Source organism: Moschus berezovskii, chromosome 5 (assembly GCF_049115385.1).
Source record: "Moschus berezovskii isolate FMDL1 chromosome 5, NW_MosBer_1.0, whole genome shotgun sequence".
NCBI lineage: Eukaryota > Metazoa > Chordata > Mammalia > Artiodactyla > Moschidae > Moschus > Moschus berezovskii.
Window position 1 is genome coordinate 75962906 of NC_142464.1, and position 15708 is coordinate 75978613.

Below are 15708 nucleotides of genomic sequence, written 5' to 3' on the forward strand. Positions count from 1 at the left end.
TTTTGGAGCCCCAAAAAATAAAGTCTGACACTGTTTCCACTGTTTCCCCATCTATTTCCCATGAAGTGATGGGACCAGATGCCATGATCTTTGTTTTCTGAATGTTGAGCTTCAAGCCAACCTTTTCACTCTCCTCTTTCACTTTCATCAAGAGGCTTTTGAGTTCCTCTTCACTTTCTGCCATAAGGGTAGTGTCATCTGCATATCTGAGGTTATTGATGTTTCTCCCAGCAATGTTGATTCCAGCTTGTGCTTCTTCCAGCCCAGCGTTCCTCATGATGTACTCTGCATATAAGTTAAATAAGCAGGGTGACAATACACAACCTTGACGCACTCCTTTTCCTATTTGGAACCAGTCTGTTGTTCCATGTACAGTTCTGACTGTTGCTTCCTGACCTGCATACAGGTTCCTCAAGAGGCAGGTCAGGTGGTCTGGTATTCCCATCTCTTTAAGAATTTTCCACAGTTTATTGTGATCCACACAGTCAAAAGCTTTGGCATAGTCAATGAAGCAGAAATAGATGTTTCTCTGATACTCTCTTGCTTTCTCCATGATCCAGCGGATGTTGGCAATTTGATCTCTGGTGCCTCTGCCTTTTCTAAACCCTGCTTGAACATCTAGGAGTTCACGGTTCACATATCATAAACGTTAGCTATTACTATTTTGTAGGAATTAGTGGTTTCAGTTTGAGCATCGCCTTCCTTTTAGGGTTTAGGGAAAAGACTCTGACGCTGGGAGGGATTGGGGGCAGGAGGAGAAGGGGACGACAGAGAATGAGATGGCTGGATGGCATCACCGACTCAATGGACATGAGTTTGAGTGAACTCCGGGAGTTGGTGATGGACGGGGAGGCCTGGAGTGTTGTGATTCATGGGGTCGTGGAGAGTCGGACACGACTGAGCGACTGAACTGAACAATACCTATATGACTGAGGAAAGGGAGAGTTGGAAGCTAGGAGTTTGAAGCCTAGGGACTTGGGGAAAAGTTGATAATAGTACAAAACAACAAACTCTCTTCTCAAGCCCCCAGAATTAACTTTACTTGATAATCAGAGCAGAATCCCAGGGGCCACAACTTCCCTGCAAAGTCGCCAACACCCAAAGCAGGGCCCTCAGAATTCCCCGGCAGAAGGCATTTCGACCAGGGAGGAGCCTGAAGAGGGCCTCAGCACAGACTTTTACGTCACAAAATTCCCCAGTTGACCGGGCGACCTCCACGCTCCGAGAGACGCTTTACCCCGTGAAGTGTGCCTGTGCTTCTGCTCTGCTTGGGCCCAGCAGCGGTCCGGAGGGGCCGTCGGCTCACTCACCGCCCACACCTGCGCGGGCTGACCGCAGCCTCCGCCCGCTCTGTGGGCGTCGGCACCCAACCCGGCTCGGGGGCGTGGCTTAGCGGAGGCCCCACCCCGCCGTCCCCATTGGCTGAGGCCGGCCAGGGCCGGGGTCTGCGCGCGGCAGTCCGGGACCCCGCAGCTCCGCCCCAACGCGGGTACATGGGGAGCAGGAGAAGACCCGGTGCTTGAGGAGCGAGCTTCTGCGCCTGGGAAGCCCCGTCGGGGGCCATGGGGGCACAGGTGAGGCTGCCGCCCGGAGAGCCCTGCCGAGAAGGTGAGTGTCTGCTCCGGGCCGGAGGACTTGGCGTCCGGGCGGCGATGAGACCCGGCGAGCGGTCGCGGGAACTTGTGGAGTCCAGAAAGGGAAACGCCGACTCTTAACGTACTCATTCCTGCATTTATTCACTCAGCTGGTCAACAGATATTTATTGGTGCCAACAATATGCCAGACTCTATGGGAATGCCTGAGTCGAACAAGATATACGTGGCTTCCCACTCCCACTCCAGAAGACAGGTCCACGTAAATTATGGAGAGCTGAGTGTCTTGACGGGGTGTTCAGGGTGTTGTGGGAAGACTCCCAAGTTTCATCCGAGAAAGACGCTTCCACTGACTCAGACTCACTTCCAGAGCCCGTGGTCGACGTCATCCCGTGGGCAGAGGGCGCGGCTGTGGACCCGGGGGTCGTCCAGTCTTGCGCCCAGCGCTGGCTTGGCGAAGCTCAAGCACGGTAGAGGGTCAGGCGCCCTGAACACCCCCGGGGGAGGCGGACAACTGGACAAGGCTGGTCTGCCCACCTCTCTCCTCTTTCTTTGAGAGGTGAAAACGCCTCCAACCTCAGTAGCCTCGCGTCTGACTCGCTGCAGAGTCACTTGGCTGCTTAAGGCGAGACCGGAACTGGGCGCGATCATTTGTAGGTTTCTCGCTGCTCTGTGGCCTGGGTTTCTGCCCCAACCCTCGTCGGGTGAAGTCTTAGGGCGCCGCCCCTTACCCTTTGCTCTGGGCTTTCTACAACTTCAGTACTGAAGGCGCATGTAACTCGGGATGAAACTAAGGACCTGGGGACCAGGCGGGCGGGGAGGGGGCGCAGACGGACAGATTGTATCAGCTGAAATCATAGTTTTCAGTTTGTACAGAGTCCAGAGGAAAGCTGATTTCTGCTTTACCCAGTAAGGATGTAAAGAGGGAGAGGGCAATGAGAGGCGTGGCAAGAACTCTACCTTCCCCAAACTGCGGGCAAATCCCCAGAGTTTCTCTTCCCTTGGCTCTCCCAGCTTATTCCTTGATGTGGAGAAGTATCATTTGTCTTGTTTTTAAGGTAGAAGGCAGTGAACTAGTCAGAACGGTGCCAGGAAGAGAAAGAACGAACACAAAGAGTAAAATGCCTAAACAATTCACAAACTATTAGAAAGTTGTGGTTTTGAAAGTGGTTAGGAAGGCAGTAGGATCTAGAATTATTTCCTAGATAGTCAATCTTTGTCTAAAGAATTCCTCAACCAGTAAGTCAGACTAACACGTCCACTGTTACGAACACGTCCACCCTTGTTTACCCAAGGATCTGTAAGGAGGATGTGTGAATTGCCCTGCTTGTTTGAATTTAGGGATGATTTTCCTGCTTTGCTCATATATTTAGTTCCAACAAAAAATGTTCAAGCTCCATGTTTAATCGTTGTTTTTTAGTCATTAAGTCCTATAAGACTCTTTGTGACTCCACGGACTGTAGCCCACCAGGCTCCTCTGCCCGTGGGATTCTCCAGGCAAGAAAACTGGAGTGGGTTGCCATTTCCTTCTCCAGAGGATCTTCCCGATCCAGGGATGGAACTCTAGTCTCCTGCTTTGGCAGGCAGATTCTTTACCACTGAACCACCAAGGAAGCCCTCCATGTTTAAATACCAAGGGTTAACTGTGGTAATTAATTGTGTGGGACTCTGGTGGCATCATGAACTCAGTGGACATGAGTTTGAGCAACCTCGGGGAGATGGTGAAGGACAGGGAACCTTGGCGTGCTGCAGTCCATGAGGTCGCAAAGAGTCGGACACACGACTGAGAGACTGAACAACTGGGGGAAAAGACTTGAGAGAAATCAGAATTGTTATCAGTGAAACTTCCCTGGTGACTCAGTGGTGAAGAATCTGCCTGTAATGCAGGAAATGCAGATGACTCCAATTAGATCCCTGGATCAGGAAGATCGCCTGGAGGGGGAAATGGCAACCTCCTCCAGTCCTTTTTCCTGGAGAATCCCACGGACAGAGGATCTTGGTGGGCTGCAGTCCTTGGGTTTACAAAGAATCTGACATGACTGAAGCAACTGAGCACCCAGGCAGTCCTCTCAGCTATGACATCCTCCTTAAGTCTTTCTTCATCTGTAAATTGAGAATAATTCCTACAATTTAGAGTTTGAGGAGTAGATGCAGGTGGGGTTACATATGAAGCAAACACTTCAGAGTCTGACCTGACATGGAGTAAAGGATCCATTTTTCATTTTTCACTTATTCAAATGACTTTGACTTAGGTCCCATGTGTCAGACATTGACCTAGGTTCTATTAATAGAACAGAGAGATTTGCAAGACAGTCTGGGCCTAGAGGCCCAAATAACTGAATAAGTCTTCATAATTAGTAATCAAACCAAGTACAAAATTATTTGAGACTTTTATTTTTGTAGGTGCCCATCCGCATTCTCTGGCCTCTTGAATGCAATGGTATATGTTAATGATTCTGAGATTTTACTCTTAAAACAACCATATCATAAACATTTCTCAAAATTCCACCAAGTGAATATAACTTTTATTAGCCGGGCAAGCTATATTTTCTATATAAAATATAGATTCTTTTATATTACACTAAAATAGATTTTCTCCAGATTTCTACAAGAAAGTTAAAAGCATAAGTTTTTTTTTCAAGTTTAAGTGCTCTAAATGTTGAAATTTAAGTGCTCTAAGCTAGTAAAAATTCTTCACTAAAGGTTGTTCAGAAAACAATATGTTATTAATTGCAGCAGTTTATGTGCAAAGAGATCCAATCAGTCCATTCTGAAGGAGATCGATCCTGGGTGTTCATTGGAAGGACTGATGCTAAAGCTGAAACTCCAATACTTTGGCCACCTCATGCGAAGAGCTGACTCACTCGGAAGGACTCTGATGCTGGGAAGGATTGGGGGCGGGAGGAGAAAGGGACGACAGAATGAGATGGCTGGATGGCATCACCGACTCTGTGGACTTGAGTTTGAGTGAACTCCAGGAGTTGGTGATGGACAGGGAGGCCTGGAGTGCTGTGATTCATGGGGTCGCAAAGAGTCGGTCACGACTGAGCGACTGAACTGACTGACTGATGTAGGAAATCTGATGGTCAACAGTCCTCATAGAGTATTTGGCTTCCAAATATACTGATCATGGGACGATCTTTTTTAGAGATACAAATTTTTAACTTTTTAAAAAAAATCAACAGTATCTGCTCAATTTTATTTGGATTAATTGAAATAATGGGCTTCTTACCCAGTCCTATCACAGTTTATTTCCCAATTTCCAGTTTATAGCAAAATTATTTCTCATTCTTATTCTGCTCCAAATTTTCTCTCCATTTCTGCTCCAAATTATTTCTCATTCCTATTCTACCCTCCTTATTCTTGTCTTTTTGTTAGTTTTCTCAATAAAATTGTCAGTTTCCATAAGAACAGAGACCTGTTTACCTGTCTTGTTGATCACTGTCTCCCACATTCCTAGAACAGGCCTGGCACACAGAAAGTATAATAAGAACTTCAGTGTTGATGAATGGTTACCGAACATGGTGCCTTGTATGGTGGTTTGGGCTTCCCAGGTGCACTAGTGGTAAAGAACCCGCCTGCCAATGCAGGAGACACAGGACATGCGGAATCGATCCCTGGAGAAGGAAATGGCAACCCAGTCTAGTATTCTTGACTGAGAATCCCATGGACAGAGGAGCTTGGCTGGCTACAGTCCATAGGGTCACCACGAGTTGGACACAACTGAAGAGACTTAGCAAACACATGGTAGTTTGTTGAGTAAATAAATGAAATGGATATACAATGTTGTTCAGTTCAGTCACTCAGTCATGTCCAACTCTTTGCGACCCCATGAATCACAGCACACCAGGCCTCCCTGTCCATCACCAACTCCCGGAGTTCACTCAAACTCATGTCCATCGAGTCAGTGATGCCATCTAGCCATCTCATTCTCTGTCGTCCCCTTCTCCTCCTGCCCCCAATCCCTCGCAGCATCAGACTCTTTTCCAGTAAGTCAACTCTTCATGTGAGGTGGCCAAAGTATTGGAGTTTCAGCTTTAGCATCAATCCCTCCAGTGAACACCCAGGACTGATCTCCTTTAGAATGGACTGGTTGGATCTCCTTTTAGAGCAAGGGACTTTCAAGAGTTTTCTCCAGCACCACAGTTCAAAAGCATCAATTCTTCGGTGATCAGCTCTCTTCACAGTCCAACTCTCACATCCAAACATGACTACTGGAAAAACCATAGCCTTGACTAGACAGACCTTTGTTGGAAAAGTAATGTCTCTGCTTTTTAATATGCTATCTATGTTGGTCATAACTTTACTTTCAAGGAGTAAGCGTCTTTTAATTTCATGGCTGCAATCAGCATCCGCAGTGATTTTGGAGCCCCAAAAAATAAAGTCTGACACTGTTTCCACTGTTTCCCCATCTATTTCCCATGAAGTGATGGGACCAGATGCCATGATCTTTGTTTTCTGAATGTTAAGCTTCAAGCCAACTTTTTCACTTTCCTCTTTCACTTTCGTCAAGAGGCTTTTTAGTTCCTCTTCACTTTCTGCCATAAGAGTGGTATCATCTGCATATCTGAGGTTATTGATATTTCTCCCGGCAATCTTGATTCCAGCTTGTGCTTCGTCCAGCCCAGCGTTCCTCATGATATATTCTGCATATAAGTTAAATGAGCAGGGTGACAATATACAACCTTGACGTACTCCTTTTCCTATTTGGAACCAGTCTGTTGTTCCATGTCCAGTTCTGACTGTTGCTTCCTGACCTGCATACAGGTTTCTCAAGAGCCAGGTCAGGTGGTCTGGTATTCCCATCTCTTTCAGAATTTTCCACAGTGTATTGTGATCCACACAATCAAAGGCTTTGGCATAGTCAATGAAGCAGAACTAGATGTTTTTCTGGAACTCTCTTGCTTTTTCGATGATCCAGCAGATGTTGGCAATTTGATCTCTGGTGCCTCTGCCTTTTCTAAAACTAGCTTGAACATCTGGAAGTTCACGGTTCACATATTGCTGAAGCCTGGCTTGGAGAATTTTGAGCATGACTTTACTAGCATGTGAGATGAGTGCAATTGTGTGGTAGTTTGAGCATTCTTTGGCATTGCCTTTCTTTGGGATTGGAATGAAGACTGACCTTTTCCAGTCCTGTGACCACAAAGCCATAGTTAAGCTGTAAGAGGACATTTGTTTGGTTGGCAGTGTTAAATTGTAGAGTGTAGAGTGAGAAGTTAGGTTGGAAAGGCAGAGAAGGTCTTTCTAAGGAGGTGAGAATTCAGTGAAGAGAAGGAGTTAGCCATACCAGTAACTACTAGGACTAAGTAACAAGTGAAGGCTACTTACTTAAAAGCTTCTAAGATGAGAAGAAATTAGGCCTATTAAAGAAAGAAGGGAGAAAATTAGGAAATGAGGTTACAGAAATACATGGAGGCAGGATTCTATAAGCCATTTTAGACTGTGGTGGGGATTTTGGATTTTTTCTGAATGGAAAGGGAAGCCATTGTAGAATTTTGGAAGAAGTGACACAAAAGAATGGACTTAACTAAAAGCTTATTTCACCTGAGCTTATGTCTTACTACTCTTTGACCTCATCTCATACCATCTCTCTTCTCTCATCAGCCAACCTGGCTAGTAAAGTTCCTTTCACCCTCCTCACCTTTCCCACATCTGGATGTTTGCGTTTACTTTTAGCAGAGAGGTTTTTCTATCCAATGCTCTCTCTTAAAAAATACTCCTTTATGCTGTTTTTACTCCTTTTCATGGCAGTCAACATACTCTGTAGTTTTTAGTTCACTTGTTTATTTTCCCCCATTAGAATGAATGTAGTAGAGCAGGAATTTTACTTTACTCACAGTTATAACCCCAGCTTCTAGAATATGCCTGACAGATGGTAGATACTCAATAAAAATATATTGAATCAGAGAATTAAAAGTGTTGTTTCAGAGAATGAGTGAGAGAGAGTAATGCAACGTACTGTCAGAGGTGAGCAAGCTTCAGAACATGTAAAGCTCTTTAAAAATTAGAAATTTAAATTTTGTTATAACTGCCATGAAAAATCATGGGGAATTAAGCAGGGGAGTGATGTAATCTGATTCACACTGGCTGATATTTGGAGAATAAATTGTAGGAGACAGAAGAGATTTCATTCATTCTTTCCTTCACTAATATAAACAGGCAAGTGTATCAGTCAGCTAGGAGCTTCCCTGGTGGCTCAGCAGTAAAGAATCTGGCTGCGAGGCAGGAGATGTGGGTTTGATCCCTGGGTCGGGAAGATCCCTTGGAGAAGGAAATGGTAACCCACTCCAGTATTCTTGCCTTGGAAATCCCATGGACAGAGGAGCCTGGCTGGCTACAGTCTATGGGGTTGCAAGAGTCAGACACAACTTAGCGATTAAACCACCAAACCACCACCATCAGTCAGCTATTGCTGTATTACACACAACCCAAACTCTAGGATGCTCAGGCTTCTATTGTTGCAGCTCCCAGGCTCTAGAGTACGGGATAGTTGTGGTGCTCAGGCTTAGTTGCTCCGAGGTATGCGGGATCTTCCAGGAATAGGGATCCACCTGTGTCTCCTACATTGGCAGGCAGATTCTTTACCACTGAGCCACCAAGGGAGCCCCAAGTTTTTCTTTATAGACAAATAAGACTTGAAAAAGCTATTCAAAGCATATCATCTTTGTATAAACAACAATAAATTTTAACTGACTTTATTTGTACTTTTTGTTCTTATGTTTCTGAAATAGAATAGTAGTCTGGGAATTGGATTATTTGGCCCGGATTTTGGCTGTTATGTGGCTTTGCCAAGTCACTTAATATCTCGGCATCAGTTTCTTTAAGATATCTTCCAGATACTAGTGCCTATGAATTTAGAGCTGGTCCATCAGCAATATTTATGAACTACCAGAATTATAAGTAAATTACTCTGGGAACCAAGATAGCTTATTATCAAACCCAAAAGTATTGAAGGGATCTTTAGACTCATTGAGTCAAACTCCCTCATTTTAGAGATGAAGAAACTGAAGTCAAGAGTGATGATTCAACTTTCCTAAGATTATAGACGATAAGTAATGGAGTTTAAGGTGGGAAAAGGCATATAATCCTATGGAAAATTTGACTTTGTTGTTAAATTTTTAAGTGTGTGTAAGAAGACATTCACACCTGTACCTGGAAGATACATCTTAAGTTGAATCATGTGAAACTGCTATTTTTTGTTGGGTCAAAAATTGTCAAATACCATCAACTTTATTTGGTTTAACATAACTGAGAACATTAGCAGCGCTGTTTGTAAAAACAAAAACACTGCAAATTACCCAAATGTCCACAAACTATAAAATAGAAAAATTACTGGTGAGATAGTCATAAAGTGGAATTCTTTAGAACAGTAGGGAAAAAAGCAAACCTTACAGTAAGAACATTAAGAATGATAAATCTCAAAAGCAAGCAAATCACCAAAGAATGCATACTATATGATTACATTTTTAGAAAGTGCAAAAAGAAGAAAATGATACAATTTATTATTTAAATATATAATCTTATAGGGGAAATTTCTTTTTTTTTTTCTTGCCATTCTGCATGGCATGTAGGATCTTAGTTTCCTGAGCAGGAATTGAACCGATGTCCCCTGCAGTGGAAGCTCCAAGTCTTAACCAGTGGCCTAGTAGGGAAGTCCCGGGAAATCATTTTTTTTGAAGCAAGGACTATTAGACAGAAAATCAGATTAGTTGTTACCTCTGAGGGGTAATGTTTTATTTCTTTAATTTGGTGGTTGATATGTTGGTGTATATTATTTTTTCTTTATAACTGACACATATTTCCTAAACGTTAAATTATTCAATATATAAAACAATATATCATAACGTTAAAGAAATGATACATGCTCTTTGCTGACAGGAGTATAAATTGGTATAGACACTTGAAAGGGCTATTGGCAGTGTCTATTAAAATGAAAAAGAAAGAATGTAATAGATTTTCTGTGTTAGATCAAGTTTGGATTAAACTCCTGTAGCATTACTTTGCTTACTATAATCTTAAGAAGCTACCTCAATTTTGAGATCTCTAATTGCTCTGAAATCCTCCAGTGTCCCTGCCCACATATTCTGCCTCCATACCCACCTACCCACCAGTCACTCCATTCGTTCATATCTGCCGTGGCCTCCCTCTTTCATATGCTCCCCAAACATAAAACAATTTAAGTTCTAAGGTCAGTAACTGGACAAGATTTTATTATTTTTTCCTGCCATAAAACTTGCAACATTAATGTTCATTTACAATGAGAACTTACAAAAGGCAGCAAAGATTATTTGTGCTCCCTTATCATCCTTTCCCCCCACGCCCCCTAAAATGTTGGAAACATTTTGCTGTGTAAACAGTTCAGAAAGAGTATTGTTTCACTGGAATGAAGTCTACCCACACTGCTTCCAGAGATAAAGTTTTGGAATGGTTATGTTAACTACATAGTAAATGATACTGATGCAGCCATGGAATTTTCTGTCCTGAGTTCAGTCAGATGTTTTCACAAAAATTCATGTAATCAAAATTCTTACTACTAAAAATTACTTTGGTAGTAATGGGGGGTTAGATGAGATGAACAGTGTCCAGGACTAGATTGCTTGTGGCTAGCTTATGTGAAAATTTGCAGCAGTTCTTACTAAAACAGCCAGCCTGAAAAATTCCTCAGTTACAATAAACTATCCCTGAAGTAATATAATTCTCCTTGAAATATTTAGAAGTTTTGTCTCAGAATATATCCTGTATCTCTGAATCAAAGTTGGTTCATTTTCAAATTACAGAGATAAATGAAATAATAACCATGAAAAAACTGAATTCAATTATTTTACCTTTTGCTAAACTTAATAGTTGTTTCTCAACTGTATGTGTGGTAAAAATCACACAACTCATACTGCTTTTAGGGCTTCCCAGGTGGTGCTGGTGGTAATGAACCTGCCTGCCAGTGCATGAGACAAAAGATGTGCAGGTTCGATCTGTGGGTTGAGAAGATCCACTGTAGGAGGACATAGCAACTCACTCCAGTATTCTTGCCTGGAGAATCCGATGGACGGAGGAGCCTGGTGGGTTACAGTCCATACGGTTGCAAAGAGTTGGACATGACTGAAGCAACTTAGCATGCATGCACGCATACTGCTTTGCCCCAGAGGCACAGATCCCACTATTAAAGTTTTGTTTCTAAGACAACATTTAGTCAAACTATCTTTTGTTGTTTACATGCTTTCTTAAGATTTTTGAGATGTAAAGCTGACTTTATTTCACTGAATCCTAAAATTTGTCTTTGCCCATTTTTGTTCAGGGTAAGCCATGCTAGGAAAATATGCCTTTCAAATGGAAAAAAAAGTTGAGAAGATAGAAAACCTAGTCACAGGGTCACTGTGTTGGCAGCTTTTCAAGTGGAGAATAGATTATAAAAATCTCTTAAACAGTATAAAATGTTTTCATTCTGTGCTTTAGTATTTAGCTCCCCCCCTCCAAAAAAAAAGGCAGTTATAATAATGGGTTGTCTGGTTCAGTGGATTTACATGCTTATTTGAATCCTCTTCAAGGGAAAAAAAAACCTACTGATATTTAATTCATTTTTCTATTAGAGTCTATTTTATTAAGGAGGAAGTGAATTAGACTTGAAAAATTATTCTCTATGGGGAAAGTGGTCTGGAAAACTGGACCCACTTTTAAACACATTTTCTGAAATGCCCATCAAGTGGGTTAGCTCAGTTTCCTGTAACGTGGTGATTTCTAGTCTGGTGGGGTTGCTGTGCCCTTTCCTACTTTCGGGCATTATACACACACTGATGCTTTCCTGGAGGCACACTGATGGAGGGAAGTGGATGTGCCGGGGAGGGGGCTGTGATGAACTGCTGAGCCCAAGTCAGTGCCCACAGCTCCTTGATGCCCCAGCAGGCTGCTGTTGGCTGAAGCAAAGAACCAAGTATTGCTAGACTTTCCATTCAATAAGAGGAATCCAGACTTTGATGTGAAGTTTGTCACGCTTAGATGATGACAGCTAAAGCACTTTGAAAACACGATGAAGAACTTGTGTGTGTGAGCCCAGCGGAACGTGTCTGCCAGCCCATGGATCATGTGCTAGAGACTGCCCATCAGGCAGTAAAAAAGTGTGTCAGTAGAGAAAGAAAGTTTCTATTTCTTGGAGAAAGAAAGAAAATGTTAATGCATCTCCCAGTAGCTCAGATGGTAAAGCGTCTGCCTATAGTGCGGGAGACCCAGGTTCGATCCCTGGGTCGGGAAGATCCCCTGGAGAAGGAAATGGCAACCCAGTCCAGTATTCATGCCTGGAAAATCCCATGGACCGAGGATCCTGGTGGGCTATGGTCCATGGGGTCGTAAAGAGTCGGACACGACTGAGCGACTTCACTTCGTTGGTTGACATCTCCCTCTTTCCCTTTTTCCAGGCTATGTGCTGTCCCTGAGCTGTCCGAATGCCTCCCAGGCTTGGTGTGAGATCACACGTGTGTCACAGCTGTTGGCTTCTCCTGTCCTCTACAGGGACCTCAATTCCAGCATAACCAACCTGAGCGTTTCTACAAATACAGAGAACAAATACAGCCTTTATATAGGCCTGGTACTGGCAATAAGTTCCAGTATTTTTATTGGCTCCAGTTTCATCTTGAAAAAAAAGGGCCTCTTGCAACTGGCCAAAAAGGGTGTCACTAGAGCTGGTAAGAGACAGATGCAACTAACGAATTCAAGTTTCTAGTTGCAGAGATAATCCTATTGTAAGACCGCGGTGCTATGAGAATTTCAGAGAATTTCCCTGTCTCTGACTTAACCCCTATCTCTGTTCTCAGCAGTTTCCAGGATTGAACCAGTTGTGTCTCCTTTAGGGTGAGACTAAAACTCAAGAGGTTTAGCGTGTGGAATGAGTTCTTCTTTCATAACCTTGTTCCTGTTCAGTCGCTAAGTCATGTCTGACTCTTTGTAACCTTATGGACTGCAGCATGCCAGGCTTCCCTGTCCTTCACTGTCTCCCGGAGTTTGCTCAAACTCACATCCATTGAGTCAGTGATGCCATTCAACTATCTCATCCTCTGTCACCTCCTTCTCCTCCTTAGTCTGAGATTTCAGGATTTAAAGTCAGATCAGGCTAAACGCATTAGGGGGTTTTCTTGGCATTCACAGTAGAATCCAAACATTCTTCCACAATCTCTGACTTCACCTCCTGCCTAAAGTGTCCCATGCTACCTCTCCAGCTTCATCTTCTGCTACCCTCCCTGCCTCTTGCCTTTCTCTGGCTCTTGGAATTTACCAAGTTCTTTCCCACCTCAATAGAGGGGTTCAATCCCTGGGTTGGGAGGATCCCGTGGAGAAGGAAATGGCAACCCACCTCAGTATTCTTGCCTGGAGAATCCCATGGACAGAGGAGCCTGGCGGGCTACAGTCCATGGGGACAGCAAAGAATCAGAAATGACTGAGCACAGCATGGCTGGGACAGCTTCTCACCTCAGGGTCTTTTCCTTTGCCTGCAACTCTCTTCTCCCTGCCCGTCACTTGGTGACTCAGACTTCAACTAAAATATAACCACTCCAGAATGGCCTTCTTGACCATCCTCTTTGGGAAGGTCTTACTCACCTCCACCCCTGCTATTATTGCACTAGGGATTTCCTTCACTGTCCCTGGAATAATTTGTCATTGTATATTTATTGTTTATTTACTTGTTGTCCACAGGCTTGTTTATTGATAGTAGATTCACAAAAGCAGGAACCTTCCCTAGCATAGAGGTTATCACCCAATAAGTATTGTCAAGTCAGTAAATGGATAGCAGTAGAATTAGGTTACTATTTGCAGTGACATTTCAGAAGCTGTTAGCTCTGCTTGACTGTCCTTCATTAGCCATGAATTTTCTATTCATTCTTATCAAGAATAATGTCTTTAAAAAGCTAAATATTGTTCTAAGATCCATGGAGGATAATAAATGGTTATGAATTACGCAAACAAGTTTATAGAAGAGTACTATTGAAGGGACACTGATTAAAACAGTTTAGCATTTAAAAAGATAGACAAAATAAAAGATAATTGAAAAGTCAAATAAGTCCATGCAGCAGTTTATTACATAATTTTTAAAGTGGCATTTCAGTCCACTAGAGAAAGGATGAATTATTCAATCGAAAGTATAGAGACAAATGCAAAAACTAGAGGAAAAAATGTAAGAGTTCTACTTTATACCATTTTTCACAATAGATTTCACATAGTTTAAGTTTAAAATAAAATAATTTTTTTAATCCTAAAAGAAAGTCTTGCTAAGCATAAAGGAGGAAACAATTCTATATGAAGAAAGAGATTATCTGGATTGACCAAAAAAAAATCCTACTTGAAAACACCTTTAACTGAAACTGAAAAGGAAATGACATGTGGGGGAGAAAATTTCAAAATATATGACAAAGGGTAGTTAGGGTCCACAATATATAAAGAGTGACTATAGTTGATAATCCCAGGAGAAGGAAATGACAACCCACTCCAGTATTCTTGCCTGGAGAATCCCAAGGACAGAGGACCCTGGCAGGGTACAGTCCATGGGGTCTCGAAAAAGTCAGACATGACTTAGGTGTGACTGAACAACAACAATAGTTAATAAGAAAAAGATTAGTACCTAACAGAAAAAAAAAGCACATAAACAAGGAACTCACAGAATAAGACTTGTAAGTGGCCAATAAACATACTTAAGTAAATGTTAATTCATTAGTACCCAAAGAGATATCAACTATGTAACAATGGGCTCCTTGTTGCCTACTATTTTAACAAGATTTGGATTTTCTTTAAAAAATAATGCCCTATGCTGCTAAAGGAATTTGAGAAATAAATAGCTTTCTCAAACATTGCTGGAAGCAATATCAGTTCAGTTCAGTTCAGTCGCTCAGCTGTGTCTGACTCTGCGAACCCATGAATTGCAGCATGCCAGGCCTCCCTGTCCATCACCAACTCCCAGAGTTCACTCAAACTCATGTCCACAGAGTTGGTGATGCCATCCAGCCATCTCATTCTCTGTCGTCCCCATCTCCTCCCACCCTCAATCCCTCCCAGCATCAGAGTCTTTTCCAGTGAGTCAACTTGTCGCATGAGGTGGCCAAAGTATTGCAGTTTCAGCTTTAGCATCAGTCCTTCCAATGAACACCCAGGATCGATCTCCTTTAGAATGGACTGGTTGGATCTCCTTGCAGTCCAAGGGACTCTCAAGAGTCTTCTCCAGCAACACAGTTCAAAAGCATCAATTCTTCAGCGATCAGCTTTCTTCACAGTCCAACTCTCACATCCATACATGACCACTGGAAAAACCATAGCCTTGACTAGTCGGACCTTTGTTGGCAAAGTAATGTCTCTGCTTTTTAATATGCTATTTAGGCTGGTCATAACTTTCCTTCCAAGGAGTAAGCGTCTTTTAAATGGGTACAAACTTTCCTGAGAGAAATTTGGGAAAGTTTAAAATTTACCATCTTAAAATCTAATAATTCTACTTCTGGGAATTTATCTTAAGAAGTGAATGAAACTACAGTAGTCAAAAACAGCAGCATATTGGCACAAAAACAGACATATAGATCAATGGAACAGAGATAACCCACACATCTACAGTCAATTATTCTATTATAGAGCAAGCAAGAATATATAATGGAGAAAAGACAGTTTCTTCAACATGTGGTGTTGGGATAACTGGACAGCTACATGTAAATCAAGGAAATTAGAACATTTCCTCACACCATATACAAAAATAAACTCAAAATGGTTTAAAGACTTAAATATAAGATGTGATACCATAAAACTCCTAGAGGAGAACATAGGCAAAACATTCTTGGACATAAATCATAGCAATATTTTTATATCAGTCTCCCAAGGCAAAAGAAATAAAGCAAAAATAAACAAATAGGACCTAATCAAACTTAAAGCTTTTGCATAGCAAGGGAAACCATCAACAAAACAAAAAAGACAACCTATGTAATGGGAGAAAGTATTTGCAAACAGTGTGACCAACAAGGAGTTAATATCCAAAATATACAAATAGCTCATACAACACAATATCAAAACAAACAACCCAATCAAAAAATGGCAGAACACTTAAATAGACATTTTTCCAAAGAAGACATTCATATGACCTATAGACACATGAAAA

General features: G+C 42.4%; 1 protein-coding gene across 1 annotated transcript in view; it reads left to right on the forward strand.

The window, feature by feature from the left end:
- The first annotated feature begins 1188 nt into the window (after window positions 1-1188).
- The window catches only part of NIPAL1 (NIPA like domain containing 1), a 30945-nt gene continuing 16425 nt past the window's right edge, over window positions 1189-15708 (forward strand). The window contains exons 1-2 of the mRNA XM_055434738.2: window positions 1189-1608; window positions 12002-12268. Coding sequence (XP_055290713.2) covers window positions 1563-1608; window positions 12002-12268 — 313 coding nt within the window. The 5' untranslated portion in view covers window positions 1189-1562. The remainder of the gene's footprint in view (window positions 1609-12001; window positions 12269-15708) is intronic.